The sequence below is a fragment of the Octodon degus genome, unplaced genomic scaffold, assembly GCF_000260255.1.
Source record: "Octodon degus isolate 3935 unplaced genomic scaffold, OctDeg1.0 scaffold00304, whole genome shotgun sequence".
Lineage (NCBI taxonomy): Eukaryota > Metazoa > Chordata > Mammalia > Rodentia > Octodontidae > Octodon > Octodon degus.
In genome coordinates this window covers 1041633-1061977 of record NW_004524880.1, presented here as the reverse complement: position 1 = coordinate 1061977, position 20345 = coordinate 1041633, and the positions used below count along the sequence as shown (strand labels likewise).

The 20345-nt window shown below is 50.3% G+C and overlaps 1 protein-coding gene and 1 pseudogene across 1 annotated transcript in view; both read right to left on the bottom strand.

The window, feature by feature from the left end:
- LOC101583650 overlaps positions 1-293 on the bottom strand; it is a 5083-nt pseudogene extending 4790 nt beyond the window's left edge.
- Positions 294-12848: 12555 nt separating this feature from the next.
- Positions 12849-20345, bottom strand: part of Map1s (microtubule associated protein 1S) — a 19629-nt gene continuing 12132 nt past the window's right edge. The window contains exons 2-7 of the mRNA XM_023707647.1: positions 20137-20301; positions 19242-19324; positions 18532-18672; positions 15746-17945; positions 13495-13727; positions 12849-13227 (exon numbers count right to left, since the gene is read on the bottom strand). Of these exons, the coding sequence (XP_023563415.1) occupies positions 13072-13227; positions 13495-13727; positions 15746-17945; positions 18532-18672; positions 19242-19324; positions 20137-20301 (2978 nt within the window). The 3' untranslated portion in view covers positions 12849-13071. The remainder of the gene's footprint in view (positions 13228-13494; positions 13728-15745; positions 17946-18531; positions 18673-19241; positions 19325-20136; positions 20302-20345) is intronic.

Sequence of the window (20345 nt, the reverse complement as noted above, 5' to 3'; positions counted from 1 at the left end):
TAGAAAAGGAAGAGCAAACCAAACTCAGAGATGCCCATCACTTGAGGAATGGTTGAGAAAGATGTGGGTTTTTTTACGCAATGGAGTATTATTCAGCTATTAAGAATGATAAACTGCAAGCCTTTATATTGAAGTGGATGCCACTTGAACATATACTCATAAGTGAAATAAACCAGACACACATGTGTAAACATCGTATAATCTCCCTAGTATAAGAACTCCAAAGAAGAAATACAAATAGAAGGAACAAAATTGTTTCCCAGTGCATCCCAGATAACATCATCTGATTGCATGGTGTCAGCCACTCAGCACACAGCAGCTTGCCAGAAGGGGTGTCTCCTTGTCTTAATTTCTTATATATATTCTTTCTTCTTCCAATTTTACGTGTATATATCTGGGAATGTGAATAACTGGCTGGAAGACAACACTATGCACTACAGCAAATACAGTGAAATTCATGTTACATTTTCAAGTGAAATTCGGTATCACTTGTAATTTTTAATTTTATTTTGTACTCTCTTTATAAAATAAAAAGTACAAAATAAATTTAGGACAAAATTTATTGGAGCACCATGTACTTGCTGTAGGGTATTACAATTGATCCATCACCAGTAACTACTCAATAGAAGATAATGCTGACTTCAATCGAAGGAACAGTTACTTGAACTTTGCAATTTCTAGGTTCATTCTTTGTGTAGTAGCCTGAAGTCTCGGTGTTTTGGTTTGCATTGTTCTGATGGCCAAAGAAACGAGTTTTCATGTTCTTATTGATCATCTGCACCACCCCTGAGATGTGTCCATTTAGTTAGGTTGCCATTTTTTCACTTGGGCTTTGATTTTTTTTTTTCCAGCTAGCTCAGCCCACTCTGGGGGTAGGCTGGTGTGGCATGTGGTGCCAGGGATCGAACAATGGTCCTTACGTGCTTGCCTAAGCTTGCCGAAGCAGGTGTTTTACACCTCTAAGTTATCTTGCCGTGGGCTTTAATTTTGAGTGTCTTTTTTTTCTAGTTTTTTACATATTCTAAATGTTATTCCTCCATCTGGGCAGTTAATGTCCAATTGTTTTCCCACCCTGTATCTTCCTTCTGTTGATTGGTCATTTTGCTGTGCAAACCTTTCTAATTTTATATAATTCCAAATATTGACTTGGTGTTATTTTTGTATAGTTGGGTTCTGTTCAGAAAGTCCTTGCCTTTACCTACGGATTTAAGGGTTTTACCTAGTGCTTTCCATCAGCTTCAATGTATGTGTTTTAATATCTTGTTCTTTAATTCAGTGCGAACTTATTTTAGCACAGGATGACATATATGGATCCAGCATCATTATTGTGTATGTAGATGCAGTTCTCCCAGCACCATTTGCTAAAAAAGCTATCTTTCTTACAGCATAGCATTCTGGCCTCTCTGCCAAAGGCCAGAGGGCTGAATGTGCCTGGAGCTGTCCCTGCATCCTCTATTCTGTTCCACTGATCTCTTGTCTGTCGTTGTGCCAGGACAAGCTGTTTTAAAAAACAGCAGCTTTGTAACATACTTTATGATCTGGGATTTTAATATCTTATGTTCTTTTTTCATTTTTTATCTTTTAAAGAGAATAGAAAATGGTAAAATAAAAAGGAAAAAACACTAGAAATGATACAGAATTTCACCCAATGAAATAATAGGAATTCAACAAAGGTTGATATATGATATATTATCTTCAAAGAATTGTTCAGATTACCAGCTACACACATGCAAAGCTAGAAAAAAAAGTAAGACTCCACCTTGGTGGGACAACCAGGAAAGAGGCACAGGACAGGCAGCCAGTGGAGCCCAGAGGGGCCACTCCACCGTGGCAGGCCCGCTGGGAAGGAGCTGTGGGGCAAGAAGCCAGCGGGGCTCAGCTGGAAGGAGACAAAAACAACAACCAGACCAAACCAGGTCCAGCCAGTCAAGTTCAAGTTTAGTAAATCTAAACCTGCTGAGCTGAGTCACACTCCTGGGCCCAGCTGAGCCCAGATTGAGGCCCACACCAACAGGAGCATTCTCAGGCATACAGGTGACAGCAGGTAATGGGGGTGAACCAGTCTGCCTGGAAAACTTCAGGTGCATGAAGAGGAGGTGCCCATACAGGACTCAGGGGAACTATTTTAAATACAAATTCCAATTTACAATCTGCTTTGCTCTACAGCTATAATGTTTGCTCCTCCACTGTAAACTAGAAACCTATTAGTTACAAAAGTTTGTCAATTTCTAAATTTCAATAGCTGTTATTAGTACTGCTAACTGTACTACTATAAATGGGAAACCATATCTACTTTAACAACATGTTCGCCCTTGGGTAACAGTACCGGGAGGTGCCTGGCAAATAACCTCAGCAAAGACTGACACTGAAGGATAGAGGACAGTGCCCAAGAGAGACTAATGGCTCACTCTCCACCAATATAGAAGGCAAGATCTTGGGACACACACAAAAGGAATCTCTGACACAGGACAGATAACTGAAAAACAGACTCCTTACAGAGAGAGTCTGATTGAAGTGATACAGCTGCCTCTAATCAAACAATAAGGTATCAGAGAAATCAAAATGAAGAGTTCTCAATGAAACAGAAAATGACAAAAAAAAAAAAAAAAAAAAAAAAAGATTAAAATGCAATCTCACGATATGAGGCCACCCAGAACAAACCCAGGAGACTCAGCATAGGAGAAACTGGAAGTCACATACCTGAAAGCAATGAAATAATAGCAACTGAAGTTAAAAAAAAAATTCAGAAGGGTATAGAGGAAATCACATCAGAAATAATCCCACACGGGGCTGGAGAGATGGCTCAGTGGTCTAAAGCACCTACTTAGAACAAGCTTGGCAAAGCATCAGGGACCGCGGTTCAATCCCCCAGCACCACATGCCAGCCAGCCCCGCCCCCTGGTGGGCTGAGCTGGCCACACACTCTCTCTCTCTCTCTCTCTCTCTCTCTCTCTCTCTCTCTCTCAAATAAATAAAAATTAAAAAAAAAAAGAAAGAAAGAAATAATCCCACAGGTCAAAAAAGAAAAGAAAACCACAATGAAAGAATCAGTAAGCATTTCTCAAGAGCACACAGATTTAAAACATAGATGACAGTAGAAAAATGATGGAAACCTTGAATGACCAACACAGGATAGACAGAGAAATCATGAAGCAGTTTCAAAGAGATATACAAGAAATTAAAAACCCTATTAAAAGCTGGCAAAGCCATTTGACTGTAAACAAAGAAAGGCTTTTAGACCTTGAGGACACCATTGGAGTTAGAGAAAGAAAAGAAAAGGTCTCTTAAAAACAACTAGGATCCAAGAAATAATAATTCAACAGTTGGAAGATGATGCAAAGATAAACAACATAAGACTAATAGGCATGAAAGGCAAAGAAGGACTCAACACAAATGACATAAAAAGAATATGGGCAGAAATAAAGGTAGAAAACTTCCCAAATATGGGGAAACAATCTGACATTCAGTAACTGAGGCATATAGAACTCCAAATAATAGAACCCAATTAAAACTACAACCAGACAAATAATAAACAAGATCCCAGAAACTGAGCATGAAAACAACATACAAAAAGCTTCCACATTTAAGGGAAAACCCAGAATAACAGCAGATTTCGTCTCACATACCATCAAGTCAACAGAGCATGTAACGAAATACTTCAAGTCCTAAAAGAAAACAAATTCCAACCCAGACTGATATACCCTGAAAAACTTTGTCAAGTTTAATGGAGAAGAAAAATATTTCCATTACAAAAACAACTAAAAAAATCTCATGATGACCAAACCAACAGAGTACAAAAAGATATTCTAGAAAGGGATCAAAATGCCCACAATTCCAGAATGAAAATGAAAGTAACCCATAAAACATGGCAAACTATTAAGCACAGGAGAAATGTAGGAAACCAACAGCAATAAAATAGCATGACAGGGGCCGGGGAGATGGCTCAGTGGAATAAGCGCTTCCCTGGCAAGCACAAGGGCCTGAGTTCAATCCCTGGTTCCGAAAAAAAAAAAAAAATAGCATAACAAACATCAGTCAATATGTATCAGTTATAATCACCAATATAAGTGGACTCAATTCACTAATTAAAAGTAATACACTGGCAGAGTGTTTTGAGAAACAAAATCTAATGATATTGCCTACACAAGAAACACATTTAACCCATAAAGAATTCACTGGATGAAAGTCAAAGGATGGAAAACAATATTACATGCTCCAGGACATCAGAAAAAAGCAGGGGTAGCTATTCCGCTCACACACAATCTGAACTTCAAACCAAGAATGACCAAAGGAGACTCAAAAACAAAGGTCAGTATATACTGGTAAGGGGAAAAATTCAAGTGGAAGAGATCACAGTCATAAATATGTACGCACCCAATACAAGAGCGCACAACTATATAAGACCAATTTTAATGGACATGAAACATCTAATAACCAATATCACAATCTTAACAGGGAACGCTAAAACACCTACATCTCAAAAAGATAGGTCAAGCAGACAAATAGCAAAGAACTAGCAGAACTAAACCAAACCTTCGAACAAACGGTCTCAGTGGACATATGCAAAGGTTCCACCCAACATCTGAATACACACGTTTCAGCTGCGCATGGGAAGTTTTCTAAAATAGACCACATACTAGTCAATAGGTTATGCTTAAGTATATGCAAGAAAACAAAGATTATTCCATGCGTATTATTTGACCACAGCGAAAAGAGACTGGAAGTTAATGACAAAAGAAACCACAAAAAAACATAAACATATGGAAATTAAATAACACCCTCATGACCAAGCAATGGGTTACAGATGAGATTAAACAATATCTACAATCCAATGAAAATTCCAAAAAATCTTACCAAAATAAGTAGGATGCAATGAAAGCAGTTCTCAGAGGGAAATTTATAGCAGTGAACTCACACATGAGGAAAACAGAGCAAGAACAAATAAATACCCTAATGTTGCACCTCAAGTTTCTAGAAAAATAACACAAAACCAAGACAAACTTCAAAGATGGAAGGAAATTATACACATTAGAGCAGAAATTCATGCAATTCAGACAAAGAAAACAATACAAAGAATTAATGAATCCAAAAGCTGGTTCTTTGAAAGATTAAATAAAATTGATAAACCCCTATGCATCCTCCTCAAAAAGAGTAAAGAAATAACTAAAATTCAAGCAATAAGGAATGAAAAGGGAGAAATTACTACACAGCCTATGGAAATTCAGAAGATCATTAATTGCTATTTTGAAAACATTTACTCTCACAGGATCAAAGACACAAAATAAATGGACAGATTCCTACATAAGTGCAAACTGCCAAGCCTAAATCAAGAAGATATAAAAACTCTGAATAACCTAATTTCAGCCAATGAAATTGAAAATGTAATAAAAAAAAATCTTATGAACAAAGTAAAGCCCAGAACCTAATGGCTTCACAGCTGAATTCTACAACAAATTTAGAGAATACTTATTCTCAATACTCCTCAAAGTCTTCATGAAATTGAAAAGGAAGTAAGATGTTTGATACTCGGGCAGATAGTGAGGTTAAACTCAATAACCTATGTTGTAGGGTAATAACAATAAGCTTCTCTTCTGGAGGGTTAACAACCTACGTTTGCACACCAAAACTCAGAGAAAAAGGAGGGCTGCAAAGACAGCCAGTATTTTGGTCCTAGCCTTTCAAGGTCAGCAGACTCAGGACATAGGAGAACCTGTACTACAACATCATGTAACTCAGTTGTGTCCCAAATTTTCTGATCAAAGAGATTATGGGGCCACAGAGGAAAGTGATAGATGATGTAGAGTGTGCCTAAGGAGAGTCACATGGAGAGAAAACATTCTCTCAGGCTTTCACAGAAAGCAAATTGGTCAGGCAATGACTGTGACTCATCCACACAGCTGACACTCACAAAGGATCTACAAACTGCGGTACAGGATTTCAGGATAAGTCCAGAGGGGATTTGACTAACCTTATCAGATACAAAAGCTACATTTCTTGTTATATAGGTCTTGTTTGGCCTTGGTCTTAACCATCTAGCAGAAAAGTATAAAAACAAAGTATAAAAAGTAAAGCCATATTAATCTGCTGAGCTGTAAGAGGCTCAAGTCAACAACTTCTGACATTGCCAGTCTTACAGAAAACCCACTACTATTATGGACTACTGGACTATTTTGAAATATTTTGCTGAATTCATACACCTATAATATTTAAATGACAAAACTAAACAAAAAAGGGGATACAAATGAAGGACCATTCTGCATCTGTATATTCAAAATAGGATAGATATACAGGTACATTAACTTAATTCAATGAATGCAAAGATTTGTTCTAATAGTGTCTGTAAACAGGATATCATGTCTGCATCTTGTACAATGAATAACCACTAAGACAACAATATGCAATGTATTAATTATTGAAACTGTCCTACTAATTGGATTTGAAACTGTTCATTGCTATTTGTTTCTCAATAAAATTATGGGGGGAAAAAAAGAAAAGGAAGCAATACTCCCAAAATCATACCTGGAGGCAAGTATTATACTAAAACCAAAATAAAAAAAATCAAACAAAAAAAAAAGAATTACAAGATAATCTCCCTCATGAACATAGATGCAAAAATCATCAATAAAATTAGAGCAAAGCGAATACAGCAAATCATCAAGAAGATTACACAAAACAACAGTTAGGATTCATCCCAGGAATTCAAGGATGACTCAACATACAGAAATCCAAAAATGTAATACACTGTATTACAGTGTATAAATAGAGCCAAAATCAAAAACTACATGATCATCTCACTCGATGCATAAAAGGTTTTGACACAGTCCAACACTCACTCATGATCAAAGCCCTACAGAAAACTGGAATAGATGGCCTATACCTCAACCTGATAAAAGCCATTAATGACAAACCAACAGCCAACAAAATTCTCAATGGAGAAAAACTGAAAGCTTTTACTCTCAAATTTGGTACAAAACAAGAACGTCCTCTGTCACCACTCCTATTCAATACAATTCTGGAATCACTAACTAGAGCCATGAGATGAGAGACAAATAAGAATAAGAATAAGCAAAGAAGCTGCTTCGGCAGAGCACAGTAGCCGGGGTTTGATCCATATTGAGACTAGGTGTGGTGGCATGCACCAGTAATCCCAGAACTTGGGAGGCTGAAAACAGGAGGATCACTATGAGTCCAATCTATGTAGTGAGACCCTGTGGACCCTGTATCCCCTGTACCAAACACATAAAAAAAAGAATAGGTAAAGAAGTTAAACTATCATTATTTGAAGATGACATGATACTCCACTCGAAAGACACAAAAGACTTCACCAAGAAGCTCCTAGAATTAATAAACAAAATCAGTAGCATAGTACAATACAAAGTCAATACCCAAAAATCAATACTATTCTTCTACACAGGTAACAAACTCAGTGAGAGAGAAATTAGAGGAACAATATCTTTAATATCATCCAAAAATGAAATACTTAGGAATTAATCTAACAAAAGTAAAAGCTTGCCTGGAAAAACACAAGGGCCTGAGTTCTATCCCCGGTTCTGAAAAAAAAAAAAAAAAAAGTAAAAGATCTATACAATGAAAATTACAATTCTCTAGACAGACAGACAGACAGAGATTGAAGAGGATTTCAGAAAATCAAAAGATATTCCTTGCTCCTGGATAAGAACCAACATTGTGAAAATGGTCCTACTCCCAAAATAGTTACACCAATTTAATGCAATCCCTATCAAAATACTATCAACATACTTCACAGATCTAAGGAAATTTTTTTAATTTATTTGGAACCAGAAAAGATCTAAAATAGCAAAGGTAATCTTGGACAACAAAGGCAAGGCAGGAAGCACTACAATCCCCAACTTGAAATTATACTACAAAGCTATTGTGATAAAATCAGCATGGTACTGTCAGAAAAACAGACCCAAGGATCTGTGGAACAGATTAGAAGATGTAAATACAACTACAAACACACTCAGCCATCTCATCTTTGACAAACAGGCCAAACATGTTCACTGGAAGACAGCTTCTTTAACAAAAGGTGCTAGAATTAGACCAGAGTCTATCATCATGCAGTAAACTAAAGAATGGGTTAAAGATCTACACATTAAAACAGAAACCCTAAATCTCCTGGCAGTGAGAGAGTAGGTGGAACTCTTGAAGACCCAGATGGCCTACACCATCTACGGAATTGCTGACTATGATGTACCACTTTTATGCAGTGTGGTACTACTCAGCCGCAAAGAAAAAGTGGAGCCTTTATATGTGAGCAGATGCAACTAGAGGCTATACTCACAAGGGAAATGTCAGACCCGCGTGTGTAAATATCATTGTTTCCCTGGTGTAAGAACCTGAAAGAATAAATAAAACCTGAAAGGTAGAATAGAGCAAAATGGAAACTGAACTTAAGGATTGAACAATGAACACAAGAGAAAGGAGCAAAGACACTAAAAAGGAAAGGGAAAAACATACAAGTATGTATGCAGGACTGCTGAGACAATCGTACTAATAATTTCCATCAGGCTTTGGAAAATAGCAGTTAATGTGTAGAATTTTCAACTTGACTAACTGTATGCTCATATCTGCGATCTGAGCAAGTACACCGAGGACAGCAATGTGTAATCCAAAACGCAGGGTTGAATACCTCTCATCTCCTTCTTCCAAATGTGTACTTTCTAGTGCCTTATCAATTATTATACTCTTTAAAATAATTTTTTAAAGACAAGGGAAAAATTAAGATTTCTTGAAAGCAAGCATTTTCAAATATTTGTCCAATTTTGACTATATCTTAATTTGAGCAACAGATTTGACAGATGAAAATAACCACTGTTAGCTATTCCTGTTTTTAAAAACCTGTAAAATGTGTTATGTTACCATTTGTCTTTTTTTCTATTTGTTTTTGCTTCAGTTTTTAATCTTCAAAATAAAATGCAATTTTAAAAAAGAAAAAAAAAATTCCCAGGACCATGCGCAGTACTTCATCCCAGTTTCCTGCCTAGCAGCTGTCAACTCTGCCTAGGGTCTCCTGGCAGGGTGGGTCACCCCCTTTCTCTTCGTCCTGATGACCTGGCAACACCTCATACCTCAGATGTAGAGCCAGTATGGCCTGCAAATCCAGAGGCTCCATCAACCGACCTCATCCCCAAAGCACCCCAAATCCTTTGGGGGCCCAGTGATGGTCCTTCTCTGGAAGTGGGGGTTACCACCTCCACCCTGTGGCCTCTAGTGCACTGAGAGGCTCTTCTCGTGCCCTGGACACAGCAGAAGTCGCCCCAGCAAGGACCCAGCCTGACCACGCTGAGAAAGCAGTGCTCGCGGGCCGCTCACCCTCGTGACTGTTTGAGCTCAGCACTGTGTCAAGTTGAGGAGCACAGCAAAGCAGGGGCTAGTGCTGGGGATCCAGATGGGGTGAGGGCTCCTCTGACGTGTGCAGGGGTGTAGGCAGGGTCCTCACTTCGCTGATCAAGAGAGGGAGGGATGTGGGCACCGCAAGGGCCAGGAAACCAACTGGGGCTGTCTGGCTTCTCTGGTCTGAGCTACCCTGCCACTCCCAGAGCCCACTCAGCCACGTCTGATGCTGTCCTTCCCACCGCCCTGCCCCTACGGGCATCCTCAAACCAGCCCAAGCCTGTTCTCCCCGGTGCCTGTAGGGGGGCACAGTAATGCAACACAGCCTAAGGGTGCAGTTAGCACCGCGTAAAATTAAGTCCTATTATGGATACCTTTATATAAAGGTCCGCTTTCTGTAATTAGGGATGTCAGCCACAGCCCTGCAGCCCCAGGCTGCCTGCCCGCGGCCCTGTGTACTTAAAGGCCAACCCGCTTATGTAAGAGCAGCGTTTTCCTGGTGGGCACACGGTCACGGGGTCTCCAGTGCAGCCCGCACACGCTGGAGTGGCAGGAGGGGGGCTCTGAGGGCCACACCGCAGCAGGGGGCGTGGGCGGGCGCTGCAGGTCTCTCCTGCAATGCGTGGGCCGCGAGGGCGCCAGTGCCCTGGTACCGTGAGCAGTGCTGCACACCCGGCAGCCGAAAGGCCGCCACTGACCCACACTCCCCACGCTGCTGCGCCGTTATCCTAGAGACGTGACCCTCACGGCCCTAGAGAAAGGGGCGCCAGGGGAGCGGCCGCGCCGTGAAGCCTTCAGGGGCCGACTTGCAGGAAGCTAAGCGAGACCCGCGCTCAGAGCCCTTCTCTGCCTGTTTCCAGGGAGTTGGGGCGCTTCCTCTATACTGGCACTTTTAATTCCACTCTAGTGAGGGAGACTACTTCAATTCAGTCTTGATTTGTTTCCTTCCTAGTAACGTAATGGGGGCGGGTGTAGTACAATAAAGATGGCCTAGAATACATTTTGAGTTTTCATATTTTGTAAACAATGCTGTCATTTGAAAGCACTATATAAAAGAAATTTTGAGACTCAAACGGAAGCCCCAGCCACCCTGTGGGCATGCAGCCCATGTCCACCTGGCTCTGCCCTTCAGAACCTGACCTCCCTTGGGCTGGGTCTCCATAATTCCCGTGGCCACTTGCAGGGAGGACAAGTATCCCGTGGAAGCCAGCTGCTCCCCACTCACCAGCCTGACCTACAGGGTTTGGGTTTGTGACCCATGACCTCGTAAGAGGGGGCTTCTTTTGCATCTCAGTGGGGCAATTGGGAGGATGTACAGCAGGTTATAAGAAACTGCTAACAGACGCACTGGCCTGCCTTTAGGTACCACAGTCACAGCAAGACACAGGAAGGGCCCAGGGGCCAATGTGTCCAACATCTTTCCTTGTAACTGAGTATGTGTATGAGTCTGTGTGTGCGTGCACGCCCACATGTGTGACTGTATAGGTGTAAGGTGTGTGAGGACCTGCCGGCACGAGTGTATATGAATGGGGGACAGTGTACAGTGAGTATGTGTGTGGATGGGTGTGAGACCTTGTGATCCCAAGTATACATGAATGGGTGAGTGTGAGCAGGCACACTTGACCCCAAGTTAGGCAGGGACAGAAGGCTGAAGGGTTGCCGGTGATTGTCCCACGCACACCCCAGGGCAGCAGGACCTGCAGCTGGCTCCTTCAGGGACACAGTCACCACACTGGTATGGTCTACCGGCGTGGATACTAGGCTCAGTGTGGTCCAGCACACCCAGCACCCAGAGGGGGAAACCACAGGGACAGGCACTGGCCCCAGGCCACCTGTGACCAGCTTCCAGCCTCATACCAACCCCTGCAGTCAATCCCTGGCCCATAATGGTGGCCCAAAGGGGGAGGGTCTGGCCCCCTCACACCACACCCCACACCAACAGCAGTGGGACCAGAGGAGCAGCGTCCAGAACTGGGCTCTCTGGAGGGGCGCCACAGAGAGGACAAAGAGACTTGGCATCTCAGAGGCCCCAGGGGAGGACGTTCTCTCCTGCGATCATGGGAGGTGGCCCAGCTCCCTGCCAGCTCCCCTGCTCTGCCCCAGCCATGTCCCAAGTGCATGGGGCTGCTCACTCGGCAGTGCAGAGCACCGCCACGGCCCTGAACAGTCATCAACCAGCCACAGCTCAAGATGCCCTGGTGCCCCATTGCCCTCGAGTTACTGGGACGGGCCAGTGAGGGGGTCCTGGGGTTCCTGTGGGGACGCTGGCCCCTCCAGCTCACTGCGATATGCCACCTCCACCCTAAGCTCGGCACACAGCCCAAGGTCTGTCCCCGGAACTGGACAATGGGCAGAGCCTGGCTTCTAGGCTGGTTGCCACTGGACACCCAGGCACCCTCGCATTGCTGTGCCCCCTCACTGAACCAGAGTCCCCACCAGAGGGCAGAGAACAGCGATGTCAGAGGGGATCCACAGTGGGGGCTTTGTGCAGGCATCAGTCGCTGCTGGCTCTGCCACCACCCCAGCACTGGGCCACCTGCACACCCAGAAGTCAACTTGGGTGCTCCTGACCCCCAGTCAAGAGCCACAGAGCCCTGACACATGGCCCAAGCCGCCAGCTCTATGGAGGAAGCCACACCCCAGCCCACCAGGGCTGCTGGCCTGTCACTATGTAGGTGACCAAGCCCAACAGCAAGCTCATGACCCACAAGCAGGCCCCACACACAGCCCACTGCTGGCCCAAGGTGCATGCTGTGACTCAGCTGAGGAAGTGATGCACCAGGGCCTGGTCCACCTCCCCGATAAACAGGCTCCACTGAGCAGTGGCCTGGGACAGGTCACCCAGGTCCTCGCCACAAGCAGAGTCTGGGGCAGCAACGGGATCACACTGTGGCACCTGCCCATGTCCCCACGTTGTCAGCTCAGATCTCGGCTGAATCTCGTCTTCCCTATGGCCTCTGGCAAACCACATTTTTTGTACCCCCATGTGTGTCCACCAGGTACAGCCACGTATCACAGCGCAGGTGCAGTACACGGGCAGGGCTCAGTCTCACGCAGGCTGCCTCTGTCCGTGGAGCCAGACACCAGTGCTGGCAACAAGTGGCCCAACCTGAGCCTTGCCTGGCTCACCCTAAGCGCCCCAACTGACCCCACTCGGAAAGGGACCTCGTGGATAGCCCTCACCCAGCCAGCCACGGACAGCGGCTCCTAGCACCACCCCGCCACCAGCCACATCAACTGGACAAGGATTCTTTCCTGGCTCCCTGGCAAACTCACACATCAACCCATGCAGGGCCAGGATCTGAACAGATGGCCTTTCAAAGGTCACTGGTTGGCCCAAGACACATGTCAAGTACCTAACGTTAACACGCTGCTAGCTGTGCCGACCCATGCCTGCAAAGCTGCTCAGGAGGCTGAGGCAAGCAGATAACAAATTTGAGGCCACCCTGGGCTATACAGCAAAACCACCTCAAAATAAAATAGCAAGCATGGCCTTGGGCTCAACTGCCAGTATTGCCAAAAAATGATCACACCAAAAAAGTGAACAAGTAACTGACACCAGGGGCAACCCCAGGCGTGCACGAGTCATTGTTTGCTGTCCAGTCACTGGAGCCACAGTGCTTGCCCTCAGGGCTAGGCCCAGCAGGCGGCCACTAAATGTGGCTCAGTGTGGACCCACAGCCACATTGCAGGGCATGCTTAGTTTCTTGGGTGGGACTAGAAAACCAGCTTGCAGGCTGGGAAGGCCTCGTCCTCCGTGAACACCATGCTGCCACTGCCCAGCACGCGGATGCCCAAGGCCTGGTGCTGCATGTGCGTCTCCTCATACCACCTGCGCATGGCCGCTGAGTCGAAGGTGGGAATCAGGGTCACCTGCGGACAGATAGGTGGATCAGGGCCTCGGCATGGCTCGAAGCTCAGGGTGTGGCAGCCTCTCCCAACCCAGCAGCCCCCAGCTCCACCCAGTACTCACATCTATACCCCAGGGGTCGCCCCGTCCTGGCTGGCAGCTCACACCTGCACAGCCCAACTCCAACCTGGCTGCCCCTCACTTGGGGAGCAGCTGCCCTGGAATATTAGCTGGGGTGAGGACCGTCACCATGCACCCCAGGTACTCATGGACCCCACATAGCTGCCCACCTGCAGGTCACAGTCCCACTGCCGCTTGGCGTCCAACAGCGCATCCAGCACAGTCCGCAGCCCCTGCTCTCGGTGTTGGTCCTGGCCACTGATGACGTAGCAAAGTGCACGGACGCGCAGGAAGAACTCCGGGCCCAGTGGGCCCGCGCTGCCCCCAGGCAGGTAAGCCAGGTCCAGGTAGACCGGGGGCCCTGGAGGGTAGGCGGCAGCCGCAGGCCGGCTGCTGACGGGGCCTGCAAGTGGAGTGGGAGAGTCACCAGTCAGAACCTGCGATCCCCTGCCACGGCCTCCCACAGTGCTAGGGTTTCAGGCATGTGCCACCCACCTGCCCACGGCCACCTCTTCTCCCTCCACACCACCTGGTATTGATAACCAGGTGCAGCATGGAGTGGAAAGAGACCCAGGCGAGGAAGAGCTGGACACCACAGGGAGGGCATCTGGCACAGGCAGCGGGGGCGGCTCCAGGGTGCCATGACACCACAGTCCCAGTGCGGTGTCCACCAGGCCCAGAAAGCACTGCACCACAGGTCATCGCAATCTAGGCAGTACTTCCCTAAAGGCCACAGGCGGAAGCTACCACAAGCCCACCATAAACAGAGGGACACACAGCCAAACCCTCCCACCACCAGACAGTGACTCAGCCTCAGACAGGAAGGGAGCTCGAGTGGCCACAGAAACAGAAAGCAGGGTGCTGGGACTGGGGATGGGACATGAGCGGGGACTCGGTGGAGGCAGTTTCAGCGGTGTCACTGGGGTTCTGCAGGCAGCTGTTAGTGACAGCCTGTGAGCACTGCCCAATCAAACACTGGAAAATGGTTTCCAGAGCCTGGCATGGTGGCACAAGCCTATCCTACCAACACTTGGGAGGCTGACACAGGAGGATCACTTTAAGTTCCTGAACTGCATGGTGAGTCTTTATGTCTCAGAAAAATAAAAACAAGGGATCAGGGAGATAGCTCAGTAGAATAAGCGCTTGCCTGGCAAGCACAAGGTCCTGAGTTCAATCCCCGGTATCACAAAAAATAAAAACAAAACATACTGCCAGGTGTGGCAGCCACACATCTTGACCCTAGCACTCTGAGAGCCTGGTAGGTAGAAGACTGAGCTCAAGCCTAGTCCCAGGAGCTTAGCAAAGCCCTGACACAGGAAAACTATAAAGGGCTCAGATATGGCCAGGCACAAAGGCCCTGGGATCCATGCCCAGCACCACCTTTAAAAACAATCAGACAGTAAACTTTACACATTCTATCAGCGTTTTAAAGCAGAGGGGAAAAAATTAAAAAGCACAGGAGACCAAAAACTCACCTCAGCAGGGTGAGCCACATGGAGACCCCAAAGTCCCCTCTCTGAGCTGGGCCCAACAAGTGTTGGTGCAGTGGGCAGCGCCTGCGTGGCCCGACACGCTTCTCGGTGTCACTTGCACTTGGAGCCTCACAGCATGGCATGGCTCCACACTGGGAGCCCAGCCCGGCACCCTTGGGACCCCACCCTGTGCGCTCCAGTACCCATGTCCAGCCACCATGGGACCCAACACAAACAGGCTCAGCAAACCACATCTGCCCTGGGGAGCCTCTCAGGAACCAAGCCTGTGACACCCTTGTTCCTCCTAGCCACCAAGAGGCATCTGCACAGCACAGGGCTGTCCTCGACCAGTCTTACCCACTGTGACTTAGGACACTTGGCAAGTTACACTGCTGTTCCCAGAACAGCGCGAGGATCAAAGTTGTGCACAGCAGCAGTCTGGTTTTCCGTCTGGCCACTGGAGACAACCCAGGCCTTCACACAGCTATACCCAACCAGTGTTAGCCCGAGACCAGGCCAGCTGACCTGGTAGGACCTGAACTCAGAGTCCTCCTGCCTCAGCCTCCCAGAGTGCTGGGAATACCAGTGGGCAGCACCATACCTGGGGCCCTTTTGTTTTGGGGGTTCTGAATATCTCTGATTTGGGAAGCTTTAGTCTCTGGATTCAGGATCTGAAGATACGCAAGACCATTAAGACTACCAGTTTCTCTTGACCCATGTGGTAGCACAAAAAGCACCAGGCTGGACCTGCAGGCTGCCGAGGGTCCTGCTCCAGCATCCAGAAGAGGCAGCCACCTCAACCTGAGACTCAAGCTTCTCTCATGGAGAAGAACTAAGGCCCGGCAAGGGCAGGGAGCACAAGATACCATGGGACACAGGGGAAAGGACTGAGTGAGCTCACCAAAGCTTCGCTTAGCTGGCCTAACCCAGCCACCCAGCCCACACTCACCAGAGGCACCTCGTGTGAGGGTCTTGGGGACAGCCTTGGGGGCAGTGCCGGGGACTGAAGCCTTCCTGGACAGGGGTGCCCGGCCTCCCTTGGCACTGGGCTCGCTGCGGGCACTGGACACCCGGCTGGCCCGATCCACCCCTACCGGGCCCTTGCTTTTCTGCACAGCTGCGGGTGTGGCTTTGGGGCCCATGGGACCAGAACTGGACCGGGCCAAGGGCTTCCGTGGGCGATTAGTGTTAGCAGCAGGCCTGGCAGACGAAGGCGGCAGCACTTCGGGGTCCACCATGCAGAGACCTGGAGGGTCCAGCAGTGGCGGCGGATCTTTGAGAGGTGCTGGCAGTGGGTCTCGAGGCCCCGCGAAGGCGTCCGTGTCATCTTCCGAGTCCACAGCCCCAGGCACAGCGGGTAGGGGTTCTGAGTCCGACAGCGTGGGCAGAGACTCACTGACTGACGCAGGTGGGGTCTCCTCGGGCACTCGCTCCTGGGATCCTGCACTGCTGTCCTGGGAGCTTCCAGGGGACGCGGGCACGGTGGACACTACCTTGCAATGCTCAAACTCACAGGGCGACACGAGGCAGAGGTCCACATCATGCGGGGAGGCCGAGCGCCGTGCCCGGGGTCCGCGCAGGGGGAGGCTTAGCCCAGGGTCACCCGCAGGGCCCGGCGGTGGCAGCCCCTGCTCCAGCGACACAGACAGGGACTCATCCACCTCGGTGGAGTGCGGTGAACCCACCTCAGCGGGCAGAGAGGGCGTAGTGGCAGTGGGTGTGGTGGCAGCAGGTGATGGGTCCCGCAGCGGGCTTAGAGATGGTGGCTGCTCTGAGGACATGGGTGAGTGGGGTCTGGCCACACTGAGGGCACCCTGGAGCTCCAGGCCAAGCTCCTGGGCCCCCACACTCAGCCCTAGCTCTGAGCCAACCCCTGGGCCTGGCATGGCCCCTGCTAAGGGGTCACTGCGGGGCCCGTTCTGCGCTGGTTGTACAGCAGAGACCTTGGGGGCCATCTGGGCACCCACCTTCTTGATGTGAGAGGCAGAGAGGGTTGCTCGGCGCCCGTCCCGGAGCTGGGTCCGAGGCAAGCAGGGCTTGGGGTCCTTCTTCACATCCCGGGGAGGCCCGGCTTCACCTTCCACAGTCCTTCGAGGGGCCTCCTTCCGTGCCACTGTGGGGCGCTCCGAGCCTGGCCTAGCCTTGGCTGTGACCCCAGCCTCCCGCTTGGCGCTGTCCCGGGAGCCCACACTGTCCCTGCTGCCCGTGCGCTGCAGTGCCTGCAGGTCCTGTGGCGTCACCACAGGCTCCCGCAGGAAGCCCAGGTGCTGCAGGCGGCCCAGACCCTCAAGCAGGCGGGCAGGCGGAGTACGGCCTGGGAAAAGTGCACGAACCACTTTCTCAGTAGGGTCAGCAGGGAGCCACACAAGCAGGGCACAGGCTGAGGCAGGAGTGGTGGCAGCCGCGGGTGGGTGCAGCACGTGTAGGTCCAGGCGCCCCACACCCAGCTTCTCCAGCAACACAGTGGGTGCAGCGGGCGGGCTGCGGCGAAGGGGCAGCGGCGTGATGCCCAGCTGTGCCAGGAGCCCGCGAGCCACCTCGGCTTCGTCCTGGCCACCGAGCAGGCGCAACATAGGCTCATGGGCATGGAGAAACACAACACCCAAGCCCGGAGAGGCCAGGCGCCTCGACCCATCCTCCCAGGAAGCCCCAGCCGCCACCTCCTGCCGCTCTGCCACCTTTCGCTGCAAAAGGCTGTTGACGCCTGGGAGGCTGTCAGCACCTGCGTGTGTCACCAGCACAGCGTCCACTCTGTCCACATGGCGCACCAGCTTCCAGAAGGTGGCCTTGGGGTTGGAGCCTCCATTTACCAACACAGTGAAGTCACTGACCGCGAAGAAGGCAGCGTCCCCCAGACCCCCAGGGAAGATGTAGCAACAGGGCGGGTCAAGCTTGAGGAAGTCTCCGGAGGACGGGGGCTCCAGCAGGTCAAAGGGGGATGGAGGCTCCAAGGACCCAGCTAGGTAATCCAGGAGCTCACGTAGCCCAGCAGAGGCCGGCAGCCGCACAGTGGGGTTGAGCCGCAGTCGATGCCCAAGCAAGCCCAGCTCCACAGCACCCAGCTGCGTCCAATCCCCAAAGGGCGGGCAGCCCAGCGTGAGGGTGGATGGCTCAGCTGGGGTCTGAGTGTGGTCCAGGAGGTCCCGGATCTGTGGAGAGATGTGGGAAAGGGGCTCTGCAGCCAGAATGCCAACCCCGTAGGTAGGAACTGCTCTACCCCGCTCCCAACCCAACCTCTACACTGGGGCTGGGACGCCGCTCCCGCCCAGGACCTCTGCTCAGGCTTATCTGCCCCAGCGCCCCTAATCACATTCTGCCTCTCTCATCCACCTGCCCTACCCAGGCCAGCTGCAGCGAGAAGCCAGGAGCCACTTCCAGCCTGAGGGACGCCAGGGTGCAGGCGCAGCCTTGTGCTGCCACAGCTGCTTACAGTACTGATGTCATCCTGTGAACCCTGCCTTCTTTCTTTTGTGCTTTGAATCACATTCTCCATCTCATTAGGCTGCTAAGCTCTCCAGGAGAAACCCAAGTTCATAATCCTCCTGCTCAGCCTCCCAGGGTGTTGGGTCGACAGGTGTGGGCCACCACACTGGCTGTGCCAGGACCTTTCACTACAAGGTAACAGCGGTCCCCCACCTCAGGAGACACAGAAGATGCCACCACAGTACTACCAAGGACAGGGTGCTGGGCCTGCAGCCCCAGGGAGGAGAGGACTCAGCACCTGGGGCAGCTCACCTCCCTGTCCTCCAGGACTTGCAGGAAGTGATGCGATGAGAAGCCTCCCGTCTGGAGCAGCAGCTCCCCGGTCTCCTCCAAGCAAGGCCCAGCCAGCACCAGCAGCTTGTGAGGGGCAGGCACCAGCAGAAGGTTCCGGAGCTGGGGGACAGCACGGAAGGTCCATGCAGTGTACAGCTGGCACTGGTCGATCCCAGCCACACCCAAGGCCAGTGGGTGATGCAGAACTGGGCGCCCACTCACACACAGGGCTCCAGGGTCCTCCCTGTGCTCTCTAGCACCCTACTGCCCTCCAGCCCTGTAGCCCACTCCTGACACAATGGGTGGGCCATCCTGTGCCTGGCTCTGCTCCTCTTCTGGCCTGAAAGCCCCTCCAAGGGAAAGGGCACAGCGCGGAGGGAACCCAGGCAGGATGTTCCAGGGCTCTGTTTCCTCCTCCTGATGTAAAACTGCCAGAAGAGCTGACAACAACCCACAGGACACAATCGGTGCTGGGACCCTGCCCTCCCTCAAGACCTCCAGGGCCCTGGGAAGGAGGCTACACGTAATGGCAAAAACCAACCTCCCACCAAAGAATGGGACAAAGCTGAGGTGGGACCCCAGGGACAGGGCACTGGCACCAGGTATCTGAAGAAAGTCCAAGCAGCAGAGGACAGAACAGGCCAGAGAGACAAGGAGAGCAGCACAGCCCCATGACCGATCCTGCCTACCTCATCACACAGGGACTTGTCCGACGGGTTCAGAAGGACCAGTGTCTCCAGGGCATCTCCACGGTGATGCAGACTCCGCTGGCCTGTGGGGCAGGTAGCCAGTCAGAGCCAGGCTGGCCACAGGCAGCTCCTACTTCCCCATGTGACCCTCAGGCAGCACAAGGTCTCAACGACCTTTCCCTAGGGGTCATGAGGGCAGAGCTGCAGGGCAGAATAAGGGTACCCCCTGAAATTGGAAGCACCTGGGGCACCTGCACCCCAACCTGACTCGCAGCTGGAATCCCGCGGGGTGGGAAGGTCAGGGCCATAGGGCGGGGCCAAGCGCTCAAAATCAAATTCAAACTCAAATTCCGATTGGGTTAAGAGACCCCGCAGCAGCTCTGGCTCTGACTCTGGGCGACCAACGACCCCTCTAATCCAGATACTGCTGCAAACAGCAGGGAAACCAAAACAGGGGAAGTGGCCGCCGAGGTCACGAGGAGCACACAGGATGTCCAGCCCCGTCTCAGCCCCACAAGGGGTCAGGAAGCCACCAGGGCCCACTGGGACAATGAGACCCAGATGGACACTTCCTTTCCCTGCCGGAGCAGTGGGAGCCGGCCCAATGGGCCGCGCAGAACCGGTGCTGGGGCTCCCCAACCCCGCCCAGCACTGTTCACCCATGGTTACCCCAGCATCCCAGCTGGGTGGGTCTCCTGACGTCGCTCTCGGCTCCCCATCTGCCGGAGCCCATGTGCGCGGGCCCTGTTTGGGGTCACGGCTGCTCCCGAGCCGACCGCTAAGCCGGGCGGGGCCGCACTCCAGTTCCCGTTTCCCGCACCGCCCTGGGCCTGGCGCACAGCCCGCACCGTCCTTAAACTTGAGCCCGGGGGCTGCTGCTGGCGCCCGGCCTCACCTTTGACGAGGCTGGAGAAGGTAGCCGAGTGCTGGGACACGAAGGTCTTGAGCTCCTGGTCCAGGCTGCAGACCCCAGGATCCACGTCCCAGGAGCGGATACCTGGGCGAAGACACGGAGGCGGGGTCGGCCGGGCCCCAGCGCCCCCGGCCCCAGCGCCCCCGCCTGCCCTCCGAGCACCTCGCCGCCCAGGCCCCGCGCGGGGACCG